At 38.9% G+C, this 24,871-nt stretch overlaps 1 protein-coding gene across 1 annotated transcript in view; it reads right to left on the bottom strand.

The window, feature by feature from the left end:
* Positions 1-24,871, bottom strand: part of FTO (FTO alpha-ketoglutarate dependent dioxygenase) — a 432,232-nt gene that overhangs the window by 307,901 nt on the left and 99,460 nt on the right. Inside the window, exon 2 of the mRNA XM_036751285.1 lies at positions 140-217. Coding sequence (XP_036607180.1) covers positions 140-217 — 78 coding nt within the window. The remainder of the gene's footprint in view (positions 1-139; positions 218-24,871) is intronic.

The raw sequence follows: 24,871 nt of genomic DNA, 5'->3' as shown, positions 1-24,871 counted from the left end.
TATTGATTAAGCTCCTACTTCTGTGCAAGGCGCTAGAACTACAAGGACAAAAAAAAAAATAAAACAGTCTCTGCCCTCAAGGAAATCACAGTCTAAACACATAACTACAATCACACAAAATATGATTAAGATACATTACCAGCTGGTGGAACTCAGCATCATTGGGGGTTAGATAAGGAAGCCATCTGTTTCCAAGTTCTTTAAGAAGCTTCTGCTTCTGTTTAAAAAAACACACACACACACATTATTCAGGAGGAAAAAATATATATAAGAGGAAAATGAAATGTTCTTCTTAGCCGAGAAAATACCCCCAATAGATCAAATACTTCAAAGTGATCTATTATTTCATGGGTGTTCTTTCATTGATGATATTCACAACCATCTTGTGCTTCAGTGAATGGTCTCATGCAAACCTAAATATAGGGTTAAAAATTTCATGACCTTGGATAATGTTTTGTTGATGCGCAACCATCAAATTTTTTCTAGGCTGATCCTCGAATAATAGACACACAGTCTACCACTGGACCCAGATGTGATATCTTTGCAGCATGGCAAGAGGTACTGGAACTTGTACTCCACTGATGCACACTTAAAAAAATCTAATGCTACCTCCATTCACCTCCATAGCAAAGAGGCATCACAGGAAGTCTTTAGTTGAAAAGCTAAGTAAAATGGCAATAAAATATTTATTATAAGAGCATTCGAGCATAGGAGGGCAGCCTCTACTTTCCCCAAACCACTACCACCTGAAAAATGCATAAACAAGTTCCTTGTGAGCAGCTCTCCTGCCAGGAGTCTACTGCCCTTATTACCTAAATCAAAATGGCAAGAACATCAGCCAGAATACACACAAGAAATTAAAAGAACTATAAAACAGCCTCTCTCCATCAAGAAGGACCAATTAGTAAATTGTGGTTTTTTGTGTACAGGCCTATTCTAATTATGCCTAATTAAGGCCTTCTGCCACAGGAAAACATTTTACTCAAGTGGCAAACAGTCTTCAGTGACTAAGAGCTGATACAAGTCCTAGTTAAATAAACAATTAGCTTAGATAATAAAAGTACAAACTGCAGCACAGTCCAGGAATCTGTTAATGGTTTTTTCCTGCTTTGAAAATTAGCTGGTTTTTGGTTCATGACATCTGCATACATAAAGACATGAATGAATGTACAGAGATGCACATTTCAAGCATTATGCAAACTGTCCCTAATGAACTCGCTATGTAATTATCAATTTTTTTCCTTCAAAGTCTTGAAAACCAGCATTTTCTTAGAAATCTACAATTAGTTCCCAGTCCTTATCACAAACTAAGCATGCAAAGATGATTTATAAAGGCCAAAAAAGGAAAAACATAATCCATCTGAACACTTGGATACGTCAAATGGCAAGAGGTTTACATTCCTTAAAATATTTCCCACCCTATAAACACTGCCTTAACACATATTTATGGGTCTCCTTCAATAAGGTTAAATATGTATATGTGGTAGCACACATAGGAAAGGGTCAAAAGAGAATTTACACACCATCCTCCAAAATGAGGTTAAATAACAGTGAACCTTTCACAAAGGTTAACAAGTGCCAGTGGAGGTCAATTCTCAGTTCATAATTCATGCTTCAGTTAAATCAATTCCCCCAAAAGCTTATCAGCTAACTCACAATTGGCTCATCAGAGAAGTACATATTATTGCAACTTGGAGGGCTCACTTGAACGGGTAAGTTGAAAGTGCAGATGACAGTTCCTAATACGTAGAAGTCAAAATATGAAACGGCCTGCTGGATCTGGGAAATGTCAATATCATAAGGATAATTATACAATGCACTACAATAGAAATAGGGTCAGAAACACGTCCAACTCAAGTCTGCATAACTGAGACTATTACTGTATATCAACATTAACTGTAATTCACTCACTGACTAAACTGTCAGGGAGAGTGCTAGAATTTATAAACTAGGAATGGACTCTGCTCTTTCTGTCTCTCATTTGCTTTAGGGGCATGGAAATCTTGGTGAAATCAAGAGGAAGACAAATTTTGATTAAGTCAACTGGCCATTTAATTAGCATACTATATGACTGCTTAAAGAAAAAGTTCATTATTTTCTTAACACGAAATTCATAATAAAAACAAAGAGAATATGAGGGTTTTTAAGTACACTTTTGTTCAACAATGAAGCATTTATTTGGGGAAACATCTGAAACACAGGCTAGCAAACAGAAGGGGGAAAAACCTGACAATTTCTTTGTCTGTGTCAAATGCCAACCCCTTGGCAAACACACACCACATTAAAATGCACTCTTGAGTGTAGGTAGAAGGAGCTCACATTTGATTGTCAGATCTGGCTAACTGCTGCTCCTCAGCTTGATGTACAGATAAATACACACAGCTGGGCCTTGCAGCATACTGCTCTTCTCATATACAAGAAGCTGTCACACAGATGTCAAATACATCAAGCTACTCACAAATTCCACATACAAAACCAGAGAGAAATCAAAGCCTCAGCTCTACCACCTGGCTAGAGTTGAGGTAGAAGGCCCTATCCACCAGGACAACATCCTACCACATCTCCAACAGGTAAAGGAGGCGGCAAAGATCAACATAAAAAGAATCTTAACTCCAGACTCAGAACAGATTTTAAAGTCAGATGTCAGAAACTTTAGTTTTAATGCTTAGTACCTGGCTCAAAAGACAATCTAGGGCAAATAAGAGGGGACTCTCTATCTCACTTTCCTTACCTATAAAATGGGGATGTATGGCTTGAAAAAAATTATTACATAATCTATGAAATGATGTAACAGATAATGACCCCTAAAAGGATTGTTTTAGACTTCAATCTATTAAAAAAATAAAAATCCTGAGCTGCTTTGCAACCCTGAAGACATTTAGAATTCATTAAAATCATTTAGGTGAGTCTGGTTTTTTGTTCCAAGAATTCAATATTTTCTTTTAGAGTTTGTGTATTTCCTTACAGCTGTATATGTTTGTGTTTTTAAAGGCAAATAGCTGTTAATGTTAGTCTACTGCTACCCAAAACATTCTAAGAAAAGCTGTTCTGCTAGGGGATGATAACAATTCATTTATTCCTTCACTGAACAAACATGCCAAGTATCTACTATATGACACTATCCTAGAAAATATGCAGGATACAAAAATTTCAAGGCCCCAGAAAAACTCCTAATTACAACCCAGCTCAGCCCTTCTGAGATGAAGTGGACAGTAAGCAGGCACCCCTAAGAGGACCTCTGCAGAGCCTCTTAACATTATGCCTCGAAACAGGGGTTCTAAGTCTAGGGTCCATTAAGTTTTAAAACAATATTTTGATAACTATATTTTAATATAATTGATTTGTTTTATAACTCTATGTGTTTTACTTTAATGCATTTAAAAACATTATTCTAAGAAGGGCTCCATAAGTTCCAGTAGACTGCAAAAGGGAAAGAGAAAAAAAGAAAGAAAAAGGGAGAGATGGAGAGAGAGGGAGGGAGGAAGGAAGGAAGGAAGGAAGGAAGGAAGGAAGGAAGGAAGGAAGGAAGGAAGGAAGGAAGGGACTTTGCTGCCTGAAATTGAGAAGATCACTCTATCCCAGGGTTACCTAAGTCACATACTCCTCTGCAAGTACTGCAAAGTAAAGAAAAAAGTTGAGGAGTGTGAGAGAAGAGCAAATAGGGCCAGCAAATGGGTTTAGGGTTGGGTTGGAACCCTTCCTTGTTGCCAGCTAAAGATGCAGTCTACCTCAATTTGTCAAGACAAAAAAGAACGTAGTGTGAGCAACAAAATATTTGAGAACCACTGCTTTAATGCCAAAACTAACAAGTATGTCTCAAACTCTGCTTCTACTCCCTCCCATCCCCCCATCCCACTCCCACTCCACAGAGATTCTCAGAAAGTTCTAGATGCTGATTAAAGGCAATACTCCAGGGCAAAACTCAGACATCACAACTGGTCATTCTGGAAGAGAGGTGGGCAATCTGCTCAGATTTGCCCCTGCCCCATCATCCTCTCAGCATCTCTTCTCATTCATTGCTATGCAATCTCTCCACCACTGGTTCCCACGTACTAACCTATTCTTTGCCTTTCCCTCTGAGGTGCACTGGGCACACAGACAATAGCAATACTTAGTTATCACTTCATAATTTTTACCAACATCCCTCTTCCTAAAAATCCCCCTAAGAATGAACCCCCTCACCCCTAATTTTTATATAAAATTCAGATAAGGATTTTATGGATTTAAAGTGAGTTAAGTGGACAAAAATATTAGCATCTTTTCACTTTTCTCTTCATTGTGGGCCCTCACTGGGGGTCAAGTGCAATTAACAGCAAAAAAGCCAGTGGTGGTGGATTCTAGAGTGTACAAAGGGGAATAAAGTGTAGGAAGACTAGAAAGGTAAGAAAGAGCCATGAAGGGGAATAAAAAGAAAGAAGGATGGAAATACAGAAAGGTTCTTAAGGGTTTCAAAAACCAAATAGAGGATTTTTTAATCCTAGAGATAGTATGGAGCCACTAGAGTTTATTGAGTAGGACTATAATGTGGTCAGACCTATTTGGTAGAGAATTGACTGGGGAAAGACTTGAGACAGGGAGACCAACCAGAACTCTAGTGAAATAGTCCAAGTGTGAGGTGACAAGGTCTTGCACCCAGGCAGTGACTGTGTAAATGGACAGAAGGAGACATATATGAAAGATGCTGTGAAGGTAGAAACAAGAGTTGGCAAAAGACTGAACATGTGGAGTAAGAGTAAGCATTAAGGATGATGAATGACACCAAGCCTGGGTGAATGGGAAGATTACGGTGCCTTCCACAGTTACAGGAAAGTTTAAGAAAGGTGAGTGTTTTGTGGGAAATATAACGAACTCTGTTCTGGTCACATTGACAATGAGCTGTCCAGTTTGAGATATCTAATAGGAAGCTGGTGGTGTGAGAATGAAGGTCTAAGTAGATGTGAAAATCTCCTGCAGAGAAATTATTAAATCCAATCTCTGAATCTGTGGGAATTGAAGAGACAGGTCACCAAGAGAGACAGTATAGAGGGAAGAGAGAAGGCCAAGGAGAGACCTTTGGGGGACTCCCCAAAGGTGTGACCTAGAGAAAGATCCAGCAAAAGAAGTCATGTCAGACAAGTAGGAGAAGAACAAGGAGAAAGCAGTAACAGAAAAACCTAGAGAGGACAGGGTAGACAGGAGAGGAGGATGATCAACAGCGTCAAAGCCTGTAGAAAGGTTAAGAAGGATGAGGACTGAGAAAAGGACATTATTTTAAAAGGCCATTAGATTTGGCAATTAAGGGATCATTGGAAATTCTACATAGAGCAGTTTCATTGAATGATGAGGTTGGAAGCAAGGGCTTAAAGGGAGTGAGACCAGAGGAAATGAAGGCACTCATTATAGATAGCTTTCTCAAGGTTAGCCATTAAAGGGACATGAAATATAAAACAGTATCTAGCGGGAAGTCAGCTCAAGTGAGTTTTTTTTAAAGGATGGAAGAGACACATTTGTGGGCAGTAGGCAAACGGCCAATACAAAGGAGAGACTGAAAACTAGTGAGAAGGGGGAATAAAGAGGTAGAAGTCTTCAGAAAAGATAAGATGGAATGGGATTGAAAGTGCATATAGAGGAGTTAGTCTTGGGCAGGAGAAAAGCCACTCTTCATGTGAGAAAGGAGTGAAGCAGGAGACAGGAGGAAGGAATCTGAGGGATGGGAGATGAGGATGGTAGATGAAAGGGCTCCCTAGGAATGGCCTCAATATTTTTGATAAAGTATACAGCAAGGTCTTCACCTGAAAGAGTGGAAGAAGGAGTGGCAGGAGAGGCTTGTGGAAGGATGGAAAGGTTTGGAATAGTTACTATGGTGAGTGGGATTGTGAATCTATTCAGGATATGTAAAAAGACTGCCTTGCTGCTATGAGGACCCAGTGGAGATGATGTAACATATATGTAGTGGACCCAGTGAGCATGGTTTCGTGATTTTTCTCCAGCTCCACTGAATAGAAATAGATGGTGGGAGTAATTCAAGGCTGGCATTTGGCAAGGTACGGTGAGAAACAGGATAAGAGGGCAAGAGATTCAAGTATAAAGTATAGTGTAAAGTTGACTGGCTCATCAAGGGATCAACATAGGGAAGGGAAAAGAAGGTAGCCAGTATAGGGGTGATGGATGGCCTGAGAAAGAACTGAAAGGGTTTACCTATCACTTATTCTCAAACTTAATACTGTTGCTTTCTGAATTACTATCCAAATACCATAGGTCCCCCTATACCAAACTCCTGCCATAATTCAAATTCACCATACTTTCCATAAAGTTATAGTATTTCCTGATTCTCTTGAAACTGTTCAATGCATAAAAATAAAATATTAAAAACTAAAACGGGCTCAAGACAAAAGAGAAGCGAGCACATCGAGAACTGGGTCAGAAAAGTCGAGTTAACAAGCTTTTATCAAGTGCCTAATACTTCCTGGGTCATGTGACCAAGAAGATGGAGGACCAGAAAGTTTCTCTGATCCCATTGACCTCTTAAACTTCTCCAAAATAGAAATTATGTGCCGAAGATGAAGCAACTCAACTTCAGCTGTCTCCATGATTAGGACACCCAAAAGTCAAAAGAAGGTTAAAAACAAAACCAAAAACAAACTATGAACTAACACCCTAAGGTCACTCAGCACCACTCCCCCACTTCCCATGCCACCCACAATGAGGCTGCCCCCAGCAGAGGGGCTCACAGCAAAGCCCAACCCCACACCCTGGTCACCCACCCTCTCTGCAGTGGAGTGGAGATCCAGGCTCCAGGTCACAAAAGTTTCCTTGGAATGAGATAGATAGCCAGGGCTACAGGATTTCTCCAGGGGCAGAAGATAGCTGGGGCCAGGACAGATGGCTAATGCCAATGCCAGTGCCAATGTAACACCCTAGAGTCAAGAGCTTGCTGGGGCCTCATATCTAGCCCTGCAGGAGCACTCCAGTGCCACAACCCCTGCAGTCAATGCTGCAAAAGATCTCTGCAGGTGAGCCAAGAACAGAGCAGGAGGGGCAGGGGACAGGTCTGGGCTTAAAACAGCTCAACAACACCATACTACCTACCTCTCTCTTCCCAGAGCCTCAGAGATGCAAACTAGAGAAACCAACCCCAAAGCACTACCTAGGTAATGCTCTGAACTGCCAGTTCTAAGCCAGAGAACTGAGGAACAGGGAAAGCAGGACAGGTTGCAGGATGGGGAAGGTAGGGGAATGCTCTGTACTATACTCCACTACGCCTGAAAAAAAAGAGATCAGCATCCAGCTGAGGCCATTTTATCATTGCAAAAGTCACAGACCTAGGCTAGTGCACCATGAACTGCTCAGCATAGAAGGCTGAGACACTTTGAGATCTAACCTCCAAGGAAACCACCATCAGAAAAGAGGAAATGAGAAAGCAGGCAATAGGAGAAAATATGGGGGGGGAGGATAAATTACTATAGATATATATGAAAATTAATGGAGGAACATTCAGAGGAGAAAAAAAATATGGCCTCCAGATCTAGTAAAGCAGTTAAGGCATCTATCAAAGTAAGGGAAAATGACCCAACCTTTGAAGAAACAGAGGACCCTGTAGAATTTGAGGAGAACATGGAATTACAACATGCTATTTCCAAACAGTTTAAAAGAGAAATTAGAATTATGAGATCAGAATGCAGAGCCCATACAGAAAAGATAATGGGCAGAGTAGAAAAATAAATCTTCAAAGGCAAGTCTCATCAAAGAAACAAAAGAGAGAACAATAGATTAGGAATACAAACACACAGAAGGTAAGAGCAGAACAGAAGAGAAACAAAAAACAATATTTTTTAAATAATGTTAACTATGCAAGCAAAAGTCACTGTTCTCAAAGACAGGAGATGTAGAAACAAAATAAGATTACAGATATCCCAGAAGAATATGACAGGACAAAAAACCTTAACACCATAATGCAGGAAATAATATAAGAAAACTGCCAGAACTTCTGAATATAGAAAATAAAATACCCATTCAAAGGATTCATAGATTACCTCTAAAAACAAAACAAAACACAACACAATACAACAAAACCAGAGGCTGAAAATTCCCAGACATATAGCAATTAAATTTAAAAATTCAATTCAGAAACAACAATTTCTACAAGCAGGTAAGAGAAAGACCTTCAATTACAAAGAAAGAAGATTCAAAAAACACAAAACTATTCTGCACCCACCAGAAAATCCAGGAGGGAATGGAATGTATTCCAAAAGCAATGGAGCTCAGGATATAGCCCAGGGTGACCTACCCTGCCAATCTGAGCTTAAACATATATCTATATCTATATATATATCTATATCTATATCTATATATAGATATATATATATATATACACACACATACACACACACACACACATGCACACACATATATATACACACATACATATATGTATATATATATATTATAAAAAAGATGGACACTCAATAATAGAGAGGCATTCAGAGAAAGAACTATGCAGTCAGAATGCAAAGTGAAGCAGACGCTTTTCTCTTTTGTTTTGTTTTCTTTCTCATGGTTTCTCCCATTTGTTATAATTCTTCTATGCAACATGACTAATGTAAAATGTGTTTAATAGGAATGTATGGGTAGAGCCCATATCGGATTGCATGCTGTCTTGTAGAGGGAGGGAAGAGGGAGGGGAAGAAAATTTAAAACTTATGGAAGTGAATGTTGAAAACTGAAAATAAATAAATATTTTTTTAAAAAGGAGGCATTTAGAACATTTTTTAAAAGAAAACTGGACCTAAATGGATTGCTTCTCAAACACCCCAGACAACAGAAATGTAGGAGCGTAAATAAATACAGCAGCAGAGGACAGCAACAGCAACAGAATGATAGCAGAGAGACCAGTAAGATACTCCCTTCTAAATGCTGTTGTTGTTCTTGCTTTGTTTTTGAAGAGAACCAATGACATCATGTCTTGACTTGCATGTGAATTGGATTTATGTGAGGCCAGGATGCAATGGATGATCTTGGTATCTTCCATGTCTGACCAAGCTCTAAGCACTCCACAGCACTTGCTTCAGCCACCTTCATGGCTACCATAACAAGCCGTTCTCATTCACCCATTCCTTTGGGGAAAGACTTCACATGCTTGGGGTAGACACCCCCCAACTCACCCACAGGTTTGAGGCCTGTCAGTTACCCTTAACCTGGTTTAGCCATCTGCCAAGACAGTTTATAAGGGTGTGACCACTATACATGGTACAACTTCTTGGAGCCACAGGTACACAAGGAGAGAGGGGTGAAGGTGGAAGTCCAGTGGAGGTAACAGTGAAGAGACAGGTATGGTGCATTATGGTCAGAACACAGCAATACCCTGACCACGGGTGAATCAATGTTTTTTGTTGGATTATACTACAAAATGACAGGCTGAATTTAAGGAGGGAGGGGAACAGAGAGATCAAGAGGAGTAAGTGATGAACACAGGTGAAATTGGGGGCTAGAAATGAGAAGATGATCCCTTTGGCCTCAATAAGAGAAGAGCCTATAGTGGAGAAGGTGAGGAGGAGGGAGGAAGGAAGGAGTGCTTGCTTTGGCAGTGAGAGGGAATCTGACTGATGAGTGCTCTGATGGGTAAAAAAGAGGTGTTTTGAGCAGGGAGATGGAGACTTTGTGCTGGATGTGGTGTCTGGGGGATCTGGTACTTGAAAAGACCACTTGTCCTACCCCAGGGGCAGGAGGCAGTGGGGAGGTGGCTTGTTAGACTTTGGGGGCAAATGGCACCTAGGAGATTAGAAGGACATAGAACTAGGGAGGAGATGTTGAGACAAGTGGAGAAAAAGTAACTGGGGGAGAGTATAAATCAATGGCAAGCTGTATAATCTGGGACATGGAGGGGGATGAGGGTGAGAAAGGGGAGATGTCTTACAACTGGACAAAGTCTTCTCTATCATCTGCAAGAATTGGCCTTATTCTGAGAGTGTAGCACAATGGAAAAGGGTAATTTATAAGGCAAATTCTACAAAGTGGTGACACAAACTGTCTAGAGGGGAAAGTTCAGAATGGATACTTTGGAAGTTTTGATTGCAGGAGGAATAGAGAGAATACAGAAAGACTAGATAATTATAGGGGTCATAAAGCAGAGAATGAGGATTTAAAGTAGAGGGAAAGAGAGAGCAGATAATGAAGAGAGTGAGAGAAATCCTCTCTGGAAAGGGGAGCAAAAATTGAAATTTTAAAAACTAATGAATAGAACTGGCTGAAAGAGAGAAGAGGAAAGTATAATCTACTTAAGTAACTGAAAGGAAAAAGACAGGAAAGAATTAAATAACTGGGTAAAAGCAGGAAAAAAAAAGCTGAACTAATAAGCAAAACTCCAAGTGGTAACTTAAATGAGAAATAACTGAATGAACATAATACTGTGTTTACAGGAGAAGAGGGAAAAAAATAAAAATTTGAAAAAAAATAAGAGTCTAGTGGAAGAAAATATAAACATAACTAATAACTTTAAATGTGAATGTGTTAATCCAATAAAACACAGAATGATATACCTCCCACAGCTATAGGTAAGAGATACATTCTTAACCAAACAAGAGGTAGAGCCAATTAGAAAAGATAAAATAGATAACTTTGATTACATGAAACTGAAAAGCTTCACTCAGACAAAATTAATGCATCTAGGATAAGAAGGGAAATTGGTCAAGTGGGGGAAAAACCTCTATATCAAATTTCTCTTACAACGGTTTGGTATAAACAAATACATGAGATTAAAAGCTATTCCCTAATAGTGACCAAAGGATATGAGCAAACAGTTCTCAAAAGAAGAATTGTAAGGTACTCACCACCACATGGAATACTACCCCAAATCACCAATGATAAGAGAAATCCAAATCAGAAGAACCCAGCAGTTTCATCTCACACCTTGCAAATTGGCAAAGATGACAAAAAAATGGCAACAGAGGGGTTGTAGAATGATACATACTATTGTTAGTGGCACTATGAAATGACAAAACCATTTTGTAAAACAATGTGGAATTATCCAAATAAAGTGACTAAGACGTCCATAACTTTTGAGCCTGAGACTCCATTACTTGGCTTATGCCCCAAGGAAGCTATGGATAAAAAGAAATATCCTATGCATACCAAAATATTTACAGTGCCATTTTTTTGTGATAACAAAGAATTGGAAACAAAATAGATGTCCATCAACTGAAGAACAGCTAAACAAATTGCGATTAATGCAACAGAATACGCTGTAAGAAATAATATGTGTGATGAATGGAGAAAAGCATGCAAAGATCTGCATGAACTGATACATAGTGGGGTAAGTAGAGCCAAGAAAACAATATGCACAATAACTACAATGATGCCCATGGAAAGACCCACATGCATGAAATAAATATATAAAATGATGTTAGAATTAAACAGAATACTTCTCATTTAATTTTCTGGCTAGCAATAAGAACCAGAAAATCCTCTTCTGTTTTAATCTTCAACATAAGTAATTGGTTTTTTTGATGTCTCACTATATTTCACTGAAGGTATGGATCCACCCTTATTAATCACTTTATCTCCTCAGGGTTTAACACAGTAAATTAAGCAAAGTAGGTGATTAGTAAGAGTTTGCTGAATTCATCACTGAGCAATCTAAGTGTAGTAACTTAGACTCACCATTCTGAAAATGAGAGGCCACTACACAGTTCAACAGATGAGAGGAAGGAGTTCCTAGTGTGCTGAATTTGGAGTCAGATAACTGGGGTTCAAAGCCTGCCTCTGACACTTATAGCGTGACTCTGAATTAGTCACTTCCTTTCTTGCCCTCAGTTTCTTCATTTGTAAAATAAGAGGACTGAAGCTCTATCAAATGTAGGTGCGTAAGCTAAATGCATACTCTCTAAGGATAACCCTGGAGAGTTGATTTCTTGAATTTTATTCAATTAAACATTTACAAAATGCCCACAGTGTAGGAGGCATGGGGAGAAATGTACATTTTAAAACAAGAGGTCTAGAATATCTAGGGTATTAATGAAAAGAAATGCTAGAGAAGGTGGCCTAGCCATACCAGATATTAAACTGTACTACAGAGCAGCAGTCATCAAAACTACCTGGTACTGGTTAAGAAACAGGGGTGAGGATCAGTGGAATAGCGTAGGAATACAAGATGGAGAAGTCAACAACTATAGCAATCTACTCTCTGATAAACCCAAAAAGGCCACCTTCTGGGCTAAGAATTCACTATTTCACAAAAACTGTTGGGAAAATTGGAAAATGGTAGGACAGAAACTGGGCATAGACCAATATCTTACACCATATACCAAAATAAAGTCAAAATGGGTTCATGATTTAGGAGTAAAGGCTGATACTATAAGTAATTTGGGAGAGCAAGGAATAGTTTACTTATCAGATTTATGGAAAAGAAAAGAATTCATGACCCAACAAGAGATAGAGAGCATTACAAAATGCAAAATGGATAATTTTGATTATGTTAAATTGAAAGGTTTTTGTACAAAAAAAGCCAATGCAACAAAAATTAGGAGGGAAGCAGAAAACTGGGAGAAAATATTTACAACTAGTATCTCTGATAAAGGCCTCATTTCTAAAATATACAGGGAACTGAGCCAAATATATAGGAATACAAGCCATTCCCCAATTGAGAAATGGTCAAAGGATGTGAACAGGCAGTTTTCAGAGGAAGAAATTAAAGCTATCTATAGGCATATGAAAAAATGCTCTGGATCACTACTGATTAGAGAAATGCAAATCAAAACAACTCTTAGATACCACATCTCTCCTGTCAGATTGGCTAAAATAACAAAACAGGAAAATGATAAATGCTGGAGAGGATGTGGGAAAATTGGAACATTGTTACATTGCTGGTGGAGTTGTGAGCTGATCCAGCCATTTTGGAGAGCAATTTGGAACTATGCCCAAAGGGCTATAAAAATGTTCATACCTTTTGACCCAGCAATACCACTTCTAGGGTTGTATCCCAAAGAAATCACACAAGCGGGAAAAGGACCCATATGTACAAAAATATTTATAGTGGCTCTTTTTGTGGTAGCCAAGAATTGGAAATCAAAGGGATGCCCATCAATTGGAGAATGGCTGAACAAGCTGTGGTATATGAAGGTAGTGAAATAATATTGTGCCATAAGAAATGGGGATGATACAGACTTCATAACAACCTGGAAAAACCTACACAACATAATGCTGAGTGAGCGGAGCAGAGCCAGGAGAACATTGTACACAACCACAGATATACGGATTCTGTGAGGACCAACCCTGACAGACTTCACTCTTCTCAGCGACACAAGGTACAAAGACAACTCCAAAGGACTCACGATGGAGAATGCCATCTACATCCAGAGAAAGAACTATGAAGTTTGAATGCAGATTGAGGCACCCTTCATGCTCGCCTTTTTTTCCCCCTTTTTTCCTTCTCTTTTGTTTTTGTTTTTGTTTTTGGGTTTTTTTTTTTGGTTCTGTTTCTTCTTTCTCATGATTGGTCATAATTCTTCTCCACAACTTGACTAGTGTATAAATTAATTCAATGCGAAGTTATACATGGTAGTTACATGAGATTCCATGCCGTCTTGGGGAGGGAGAGCGGAGGGAGGGGAGAAAATCTGGAACTCAAAATTATGTAGAACCGTGTGTGGTAAACTAAAAATAAAAAAAATTTGCATTATTTACAACACTCTTTAACTACAAAGTTAAACAGCTGTAAAGGGGACTATGACATATAACAAATAATTATAATACAAAATGGAGCATGTAAAATTCATACCAGAAGTACCAAGTACTATAAGAGGTCAAAGGAGGGAAAAGATCATTTCCAACTATGGAAATCAAGAAATGTCAGGCTTCCTAGAGAAGGTGGCACTTGAGCAAGGCCTTAAATGATGGGTATGTGGGATTTCAACTAGCAGAGATCAAAGGACCATAGATTTAGAGCAGGAAAGGATTTTAGAGGCCATGCATAGAAGACCCACAAAGAACATCATGTGTAAAAACAAAGGTGAAAAGGCACAAAACAAGCCAAGATTTACCTTTGATTCTGAGCATATACACACACAAAATTTCTTACCTGAAAGATTTAAAACGATAATTACTGATTAAATCATCTTTTTCTTGCTAACACATTGCCTGCATTTCGAAAGACTGTATAAAACTAAACACACCCTTCTATTTAATTCTGTCACATTTTCTTTTTGGCCCCATAGTTTATAATACTATAAATTCCCTGGAAGCTTTGTAACAGGAAAAATGGCAGTGGCCACTCCCACCAAGGTGGAAGCGCCAAATTCTCTTAACCTCAAGCTTTAGAGAGCTATCCTAAGTTAACTTTCCATGTTCAAAGTCCCCCAATTCGAGGGCCATGGGCATCTATTTTGTGATCAGCAATGCAGTAGGTGTTTAATGATGTAAATTCTATAAAATTGGGCCAAACACTTTTCTCTTTAGGAGTCAAGTGAACAGGATTTAAGAACAAGTTGTACTGCTTTTGCACCACAGTTTGCTCCAACAGTCATACAGCATTGCAAAAGTCAAACTGCCATTAAATGACTTTGCAGCAGAAGGAAAATGCACTTGATGCTACCAGCCTGGGGTCTATCCATTAAGTAAATACTCTTTTGCATTCTTTTGCCCTTCTCTATCTCTCTGCCTCTTTTCTGAGAGCTGCATAATCAAATATGCATTTTAAGCACTTTTTTCATTTCAGGAACATCTGGATTATACAGACAGAATATCTTACTAAAAAAAAAAAGACCTGCTGATACAGCTGTATCAGCTATTAGTTTTGGCCTACGTGCGATTAAAAGTTGAAGAAATCAACTTTAAAGGCTGAGTTATTAAACAACTATTTTAAGTTTCTATAATACAATGAAGATATTTCTGTTTGTTTTCATTTATCCAATTCTAGAGTGCCTGAAAGTCAATACACATTTTATCACTATTTCTTGATTAAAGCATTGAATATTGTACCAAACTCTGTAACTTTAACAATGATTGTTTAATCTTATTTCGGTATGTGTATTTTATGTTCCCTAGTTTACTCTTCCAATTATATAACTAATGAAAATGTACCTGTGCTAGCTTCTCTGATAAAAAGTAAACAATAATAATCCTAATAAAACAATTCTTCTTATGCAAATTGCCAAGCCTTGCAACCTTGCGTTTATTTTCTGAACCATCCTTGGCTTGACTCATGGCATGACAACACTCCAGCCTGAGGCCTAACAATCAATGGATCAGGCTTTTCACTGAGTCATTTATATCCAAACTGAAGGTCACAGGATCTGAACTCAAAGAGAAAAAAATATAAACCTATCTTTAATCTCTCTTCAGTTATACAGATCAAAGATGATAAAAGTCAATTTCATCAACTCCCAAAATAATTTTCGTAGAAGCTGCCAGGAAACAAAAATATCACTTCCTACAGAAAATAGCAATTTCTAAGTCACCATTTTATTAAAACATTTTATTAAAATTTCTTAATGGCACTGGAGGAGAGACAGATTCACAGAACAAAATTCGGAAGAACTTAACCATAAATGAGAACTCTTCTCCAGAAGCATTCAGCAACAGCTTAGAATGCTGAACAAAACCTACTGGGATGACAGAGGGAAAGAATTTCATACTTAAGGAAAAATTAAAAAAAGATACTAACCACAAAGAGCCTTGTTGAATGCTAAACAAGCTCTCCCTGGTATGCTTTTAAAGACCAACTGAAGACACCAAATTGATCAGCTATAAAAAATTACTTCCCAGTAAGGCTTGTTGCAATGATACAGTTTTTCTAGGTAGGCTGACTGCTCGTTCTTTTGGCCCGTTATTCTCTTATTCCCTGTTTGTCTAAATTACCACTGGCATTCATTATAAAGTCTCTCTGAACACGCTTGGCTGCTTTATTTCCTTTACATGATATACACGATATATGTTGACTTGATGTGACTATACTCTCATTTCATCAATGACACTGGCTAGTAACATACACCCCCATGCCAGATGAGATGACCTAGTGGCCTACAAAATGGCTAATTAAACATCCTCATCTAGAAGATAGGCTAAAAATTTTTTTAAAAAAATAATCTTTGGCCTCAGAATATTTTTCATCTGTCAACATTCTACACTGGTCTTATCCACTTCTGGCAACGTCATGCCTTTTTCTCTACAAATTTCAGTCCAATATACATACATGTTGGTTTTCCCAGAAGCAGACCAGAAATAGAAATATCACTTGCTACAAAAAATGTTAACTTATAATCCACCTCTAACATTGTGAGATTAAGAAGATTCATTGGGCAAAATTTATCACACGTTAGAAGGAAAAATTTGTAAAAATGTGCTTGAAATAGACAAAGTCAGTTCTTTATCAAAGAAACAAATTCCTCTGGAAACCTAACACTGAGGCAATAAAAGGGAGAACCTAATTTAGTAATAGTTCTGATTTCTCTTAGGTCTCATAAGCATATATCAAAAGCGTGGTAGATAGGCAAGATTTGGAAGTGACAGCAAGACTAAAATAGACAACCAACTACTGGATACATTTTTCCCTTAAACAGAATACCTTCTTACTTCTCTTTATCAACAAAAGAACTATTTTCCCCTTACTTTTCCCTCTGGACTACAAAGTGACAGTGTAGGATAAGCAAGCTACCCTGCAGAAGTAAATAATGCTGAAGTAGAAGCTAAATTTGAAGCTCGCCTTTCCCTATTATGAAGAATCAATGCTCAAGTCACACTCAGTACCTCCATTCAAGCTTGTGGTATAAAAGCTTCAAGGCCAGGCCAGGAAAGAACAGGCTTCAAGTTAATATTTCCAAAGGAACTGGTATTAGCATTTCTCAGTTAGCTCTTATGTTCTACCACTCAGTTTCTGACTGTTAACTATTAAAACTTCATAGTAACAGAGGCTATTCAACTGGATCACTGAATTCACAGCAGTCAAAACGAATCTGGAATAATAAATCAGACATTCTAACTGCATCACCGCTGTTTGTGTTTATGAGGAAGTGCATTATCTCTTGAACTAGATTTCAGATAATCTTTTCTGAATCCTATTTTTATTCAAATGGAAGAGCTATATTTTCACACTTCACTTTCATAATGCTCTGATTTGCCGAAAGATACACTGTGTGTACTGCCCTAATCCAATCTGTTTTTTAAAAAAGTCCCAGCAGCTTATGCATAATAGCACATTAACATTCAGTTACATAGACTCCTGTATATCACAAGGGGTACCACTGTCAGTCAATGAACATTTATTAAGCACCTACTATATACTAGGCACTGTGCTATAGTACTAGGAATACAAATATGAGTTTTAAAAAAAAAGACTGCTCTCAAAGAGCAATTTAATGGGAGAAGATCAGACATAAAAGGAAGCTGAAAAGTAGGGCATGAGGAGGAAGATGGGAAAGGGGGTACCGAACTCAGGGGCATAATGGGAAAGCCCAGATAAATTCAAAAGCAATGTAGCATTTGGGAAATGGGAAGAAGACTATGCCAAGCCTCTTTTCTTAAACAGAGTCCCTAGAGCTCATGGCCCTGCCCTCCAGTCAGAGGATCCAATTGGAGGGGCAGAAGTTATGGAGGAGATGTGAGTTACCGGAAAGATTCAGTCTTGTAGGATAAAGGGATTTTCCTCACCTCAATTTGCATCAGTTTATGCACTCTACCCACTTATGGAGCCATTCCTCAATTAATAGGCATACCGTCAGTTTCCATCCTGGGCAAGCATGTCATTATGAAACTGACATACAATACTGATGAACTTCTCTGAGCAACGAAATTTTGCCTTAATTTTCCACAAGCCCTCATGACTGATAACATCAAAGCTCTTGGTCAGATCAGTGAATGTTGTGTACAGACCTCTGTTCTGCTCCTGGCATTTCTCCTGAAGTTGTTGAGCACACCACAGCTACAGTTCCTTGGCCCTTTCTGAAGCCACACTGGCTCTCAAGTAGATGACCATCTTCCAGGTGAAGGGTCAGCCAATTAAGCTCTGACTGAGAGACTACCCTGTGATCATCACAGGACAAACTATTTCCCTTTCTTTTATAGAGATGGACAGTGGAGGTATCCAGGGGATAAGCTCCTGTTGCCATATAACCTGAAAATTTTCAGTACGTTTTTGTATGAGCAGTGGGCTCCCTGCCTTGCAAATCTCAGCTGAAATAGAATTAGCACCAGGCACTTTGACACATGAAAGGAACCTAATAGCATTCAAAAGCTCTTCTTCAGTTTTAAGTTCAGCTATAGAGGGATTAACCTCAACCTGAGGTAAATGGTCAGTGGCTCAGGCATTGATTGATGATAGTGTGAGAACACTATGGAAGTGTTTGGCCCATCTCTCCAGGATCACATCCGTATCACTAATCAATGTAGCTCCATCAGCACTGAGTAGCTGAGATGCCCATAAGTAGCCTTCAGGGCATCATAAAAATACTTTGGATTGTTACTAACAGCATAAAACTGAATTTCCTCTGCCCTCTTACTGAGCCAAGAAACCTGTATGTCTCTTAGCTTTATCTGCACTTTAATTTTGATGGAATTCAACGCTACCTTCTTAGATACAGATGCACTATCCTGCTGGTAAACCCTGTGGAGTTCTTGTTTTTCATTTAGCAACTTCTGTATTTCCCCATCATTTCTGTCCAACCAGTCATGATGTCTGTCAGTGTTCTGGCCCAGATAAGCAAATGCATTGCTGTACCCCAAATCTCTGAAAGCTGCCTACTCCTTTTTTGCTCCACTGTTGTCAGTGTTGCTCAGCTTTCCCTCCAAGTTAGCAGCAAACTGTTTGTGCTCAAAGAAGTGCTCCAATTTGTTGACATGCTAGTTCTGTCCTCTGGGGCCTATCATAAAAATCATGTTATTGAGTCATTTTCAGTCATGTCCAACTCTCTGTGACCCCATTTGGTATTTTCTTGGCAAAGATACTTGGAGTCATTTGCCATTTCTTTCTCCAGCTCATTTTATTGATGAGGAAACCGAGGCAACCAAGGTTAAGTGACTTGTCCAGGGTCACACAGCTAGTAAGTGTCTTAGGGTGGATTTGAACTCAGCGGGCCCAGCACTCTACCCACTGAGCCACCTAGCTGCCCAATCATAAAAACATCCAACATGTCTTTTAGCACTGAGCTTTGCAAAGCACTTCACAGATTTTATCTCATCTGCTTCTCACAACAACGTTGTGAGCCAGACACTATTATTAACTTCAAGTTACCAATGAGGAAACTGAGGCCCAAAGGTTAAGCAACTTCCCAAGGATCACAGAGCTCTAATAAATGTGGGACACAGGATGCCAAGTCAGGCATGCCTCACGTCAAGTACAATTCACTATTCACTCTGCCACCTACCAAGAACAGAATGTCTCATCCTTCTTCCCAAAGGATGGCCCTTTAAATGCCTGAAGCCAGTTATGATATCACCACTAAAGCTTCCCTTTTCAGGCTAAATACCTCCTCTTCAGCCAGTCCTTATCTGGAATAATCTCATGAGTCTTTACCCTCTTGATCCCTCTCCCTTAAAATGCAGTGCTTAGGCCAGAATGTAATGCCACATGTCTGACCAGGCACAGGAGTCCTGGATGTTGTGTCTCCCTTAATGCTGTCTAAAGATCAATTTTTGAGTTGCATATCACAAAGCTGAAAAAATATACTGAGCTTAGGGTCCACTAACTCTCCCCCCCACCAGCTCTTTTTTCAAACAAAATGCTATCTGGCCACACCTCCTCTATCTTGTACTTGTGAAGCTGTTATTTTTAATCCCACACTAGAGAAGAAGTGGTAACTCCATAAAGCATCATGCGCTGAGAGGCACTTAACAAAATGCTTTGGAGAAAGATGGTTTTAACGAAGAAATAGCAAGGCCTGAGTGCCGATTGCAAGTGCTAACACATTAGCTAAGAAACACCTACCAAGGATGAAGCAAGTGCTCTCAACTCCTTTACTGTGTCAGAGAGAAGTGATGTCAGGAAGTAACAGGTCACTTCCCAATCAGGTCACCGAATGGTATTAAACTCAACCCAAATTACTGTAGTTCCCTAGAGTGTGTGAGCTTCACAAAAGTCAACAGAATTAGAGGGGAGAGCTATCTTTCCCTTTCCTTTGTGTCCTGACGGCCTGACAAAAGGGACCAAAGTTACTCCCTTACTCAATAAACTCCAATGGCTCCTTATTGCCTCTAGAATCAAAGAGAAACTCCTCTGTTTAGCTTTTAAAGCCATTCTTTTGATTTTCTGGCCTCTTTGTTCACTGCTTCCCTTAAAGCACTCTGTGATCTAGGCAAAATGGACTTGTGCCTGTTCTTTACACAATTGGTTCCATGCTTTTGCACTGGCTGTCCCCCATGCCTGGGAAGAACTTGTCTACTCCTGTAACTGAAAGAACCCTTTTCTTTCAAGAATCAGCTCAAGTACTACCTTCTACACAAAGCCTTTCCTGATCTTCCCAACTGCTTGTGCCTTCTCTCCCAAATTACCTTGTATTTAATTACTTTGTATTTATCCTCTTCATATTTATTCCATGGATAGTTAGATGTATATGTTTTTGTCCTCCATCCCCACCCCCTAAGAATAAAAGCTCATTGTAAGTAGGAATTATTTTATTTTCATTTAATGTATTTATACAGTAATCCCTTCCACATCATGATTTTCTCCATTGCAGTTTTGATATACTGCAGGTCAGCATAAAAACTTAAGTGGGAATTTGAGGGGAGTTCTGCAGAAGCCATAGATGACACAGAGCTCTATGACCAAATACTTAACCCAAATTTTACAATAAGGTGCTGTAAACACCCCATAAAAGAAAATGAAAAACTTCAGACTTTCTCTGACACAAAGGGAGAGCCAAAAAGTTTTATGCAGATTTTCCAGACGCAGGGACAGGAGAAGGACAATTTGGCCCTAACCCCCAAGATATGGAAGGGACAACTGTATTCCAGAACCTAGCCCAGCGAGTGGCATGCTTTGGTGCTTAATAAATGGTTGTCGATTGACATGATTCAGAAAACCTGGACTCTAATCTTAGCTCTGCCATTAATTAATGATATGACTTTGGGCTTCAATTTCCTCCTCTGTAAAAGGTATTAGACATAATCTGACAAAATTTGGTTTTCCCCTCCCCAAATCTGATTCAGTACGTTAAAAAATGGGTGCCTGCCAGGTATTATAAGTGGATTTTTTTAAAGCAATAAACACAGCCTACCTAAAGGACCTTACAATCTCTTTGAGACAAGAGACATATACTCATGAAATAGTTACATGCAAAATGAGTGATGACAGAATGCAGTGGTGTCCAACTCAAACAGAAACAGGGGCCACTAAACTATATCTATGGATCCCCATGAATTGCATGTTGACTTAGAAAACCATATATGTTTATATATTGCTTTTTTTACTAATACACCAACACATTAAAATCAGATAGGAACCATATTTTAATCTGGTACTGGCTGCACTCAGGAATACCATAGGACTCATGCTCTCACTGGCCACATGTTTGACACTCTGTTTTAATGGAAAGAGAACTGGATTTGGAATCAGGGAATTGGGTTCAAATCCCAGTTCTGTTACTTCCTATCTGTGTGACACTGAGCAAATTACTTAACCCCTCTGGGCCTCAGTTTCCTCAACTATAGAATGAAGGGGTGTGTGACTAGGTGCTTTTTGAGGTCTCTTCCAGCTCTAAATATTAAGAACCTTAAAGGGGCTCAAAGGAAGTAGAGTTTACGTAGATTAGAAGGGCTGGGGAAGGTTTCAAAAAGATCACGGGACTTGAGCTGAAGGAAGAAAAGAATTGAGGAGAGGGTGAGGACTGAGGACTGGGAGGCTGGGGGAGGGGGGAGACTGAAGGGTATATTCCAGGTTTAAATTCAGGAATAAACATAGCCTTGTCTTGTGATGGTAAGTAAACAGGCCTGAGTGGAATTCAGGATTCTTTTTAAGGTATAATGGAGTGGGACCAATTGTCAAACATCAGAGTCCAGATTTTACTTTACAGGCAATGAAGAATTACAGAAGTTTTCTGTTTTTTTTAAATTAATAATATTAATGATGCATCTACTTTACACAGTAGCTATTACGACAGATCTAAAGAATTATCTTTCAAAAATCAAAGTGGACTACTTCTCCAAAACTGTTTAGCTTTAATTACTGGCCAAGAAAAGTCTTTGTTGAGTGTGTTTTACGTGTTAATTTTTATTAAACAATTCTTCTGAGGACATAACAGAATTTTAATGCAAACATTTCCTTACTAATGTACACCTTTAAAATGCAATCAATGAGGAATAAATGGAATAGGTCGAAATAGATCCATAAGCAGTCAGAGCATTAAGTTCCACAGACTATCATGGTCTAAATCTGAACATCTCCACAGGCCACTACTAAATTGTTAGCTATTGACATTTACACACAGAGGTAAATTTGAAATTATTTTGCAAATATTTCATGAGTCTAACTCTACAGTTTACCTAAGGCAAAACCACAGGCTTGGATTTTTATTACTACAGCACAATGATTACTGAAAACACAGACCAGGTGAGAGAGCAGGCGTTATGCCTCAAGCACAGATCTTGGGGCAAAGGAAACCAGATACCATGTAATAGGATAAAAAAAAAATAAAAGGTGATTGTTTTACTGAGATCCAGAAATAAAGCTTTTCTCTTTTTAAAGGAAAACAAGGAGCCAGAGAGATGGAGTTGAAATGAGACCAAGTTCCCTCTGAGCTAGACTCCTGTAACTGCACACAGCACTGGGACCCCCTTTATGGTCAAGGGGACGCTGTCGACATATCTAAACTAGTTACGGTTAAAGTGGATAATGGGTCTCAGTCCTTTTCCCTAGGCTCTTCCTGGAATAATAAGTGAGCTTCGAGAGTCAACAGCAGTAGAGCATTGAGGTTCAAGAGCCAAAACTACCTTTTCTCAAGTTCCTGCCTTTCTTCTGATCCTTAGTTATACACTCACACCAACGTTCCCAGAGGTCAAATTACAAGAATCTCCTCAGGCAAACCAATCTCTTCTCTAAAACCCAGCACATAACTGCCTAAAGGTTATTCAAGACAGGAGATATACGGTCTTTCATTCAGTCTTTTGATTGTAGATAGGCTGGCCATCTCCTTTTCCCCAAGTCTGACTTTGAGTTTCCCCCATTATAGTCACCATAAAGCTGGACTGGGTCTCTGGTACATTTGCAGATCTACAGGAAAGGCATCCATAAGAATCATGCTCCTATACATAGAAAATCTGGGAATGTTTGTATTTTAGTTCTTTAAAATTTTTGAGAGGCTTAGGAGAAAAAATTTTATATGATATTTGAAGTGGCCAGACTCCCTTGAGCCCCTCCCTTTAAGTCTCCAAACAACCACATAGCTCAGAGAGTAAACTAGGGCTTGCACCAAGTTTAAAACACAATAGAGAATTGATGTATCAAAGAACAAGTCAGTTAAATTAAAACATTTTCTGTGTGCCAAGCTGAAACATTCTGAAGCACAAAGGGATCAGTCTTCTTTAACAATAAGGACCTGTTAAGAGGCAACTCCAGTTACATAACCTCCTCTGCTCCACACTAAAGAACTTAAATGGGATTTTTTTAATAAAAAAGGCAAAATTCTTGAGCAAACCCAATAATCATTTCAATAATATGCCCTAACCTCCCAAGAAGGAGGAAAAAAGAAGCCTTTAACTAGAAAATTGGGATACTGTTACTTCATTAGTTAATTGTTCCTTCTATTCAAGTTTTATTCACATAGGTAAAGGGAAAGGATAGATGATTTAGAGAGGTCTGCCAGCAATCCAAGAAGCAGAGGAGATTATTACCAATAAAAGTTCTGTAAAAGGGCAACTGGGTGAAGAAACCTTCACATTTTGCCCCAAATAAGCTAGTTTTGGAGAAGGGTCTTTCTTATATACACCTTAGTCACTAGACACTAGCAGGGGCTACTATGACATCCCCAAAGCCTTTGACTCATGTCATTATTCATTTGTCATTAGTATATCAAAAAAGAGACACTTGTGAAAATAGCAGTTAGTCCAACTCAAAGGCCAACCTAACCAAAAGGGGAAAAAAACCCCTGTGTTTATGTTACCAAAGGATCCCAACCTGGACCTAGGAACAGGCCAGGACAACGAGATGGTATCTACTGGTTCCCCTTAAGTGTCGTAAGAATGGTAGTCAACCAGAGGTCCAAGGTTAAGATAAAACACATGTAGACTTGCCCCTCAATCTATATTTATACTGTCTATACAAGGAAATGAGACATATACTTGAACACTTAAATGAAGCTAGGATTTCATCAATGTGTGTAACTTTTTCAGATAGGGTAAATTTGAGTTCATCCATGCCTTCTCATTCACTGTTCTGTGTCGTCCAATAAATACTCTAAAAAGAAGTTCACCCAACTTGTAAGGGACTTCCTTTAGATCTCTTGACATTGCATGGATGCCAATAAAGCAGCAAGCGAGTCTGCCATAAGACCAATTGTGCCAATTATTCCAAGGGCATTTAAGGATGAAACTGGTTTAAAAAAAAAAGGCAACACCCCCCCCCAAGAAAAAAAAATACCTAGAAAGATAACTATAAATTTTCTTCATCAGTGACAGAGAAGTCACCACATTTGGACTCTAACATCATAGTCCAAAATGTGCTATATGAAGAGGTAGAAATAGCACTAAAGAAAGCAAAAAGCAGTTGGACTTCGCCAAGTCCAGAGGGAAACCCAAGCTAGACCCAATTCTTAGGGCACCAACACATCTGGAAAAAGGAAAGATACTGAATGCACTTTAATAAAAATAATGATAATAATAACAACAGCTAGAATTTATAGAGGGCTTTATGGCTAGCATAATGCTTTACAAATATTATTTCATTTTATCCTCATAAAAGCCCTGGGGAGTAGGCACT

The sequence above is a fragment of the Trichosurus vulpecula genome, chromosome 3, assembly GCF_011100635.1.
Source record: "Trichosurus vulpecula isolate mTriVul1 chromosome 3, mTriVul1.pri, whole genome shotgun sequence".
NCBI classification, from domain to species: domain Eukaryota; kingdom Metazoa; phylum Chordata; class Mammalia; order Diprotodontia; family Phalangeridae; genus Trichosurus; species Trichosurus vulpecula.
Note: the sequence above shows the minus strand (reverse complement) of the source record. Positions and strands in the feature narration are given on the sequence as shown.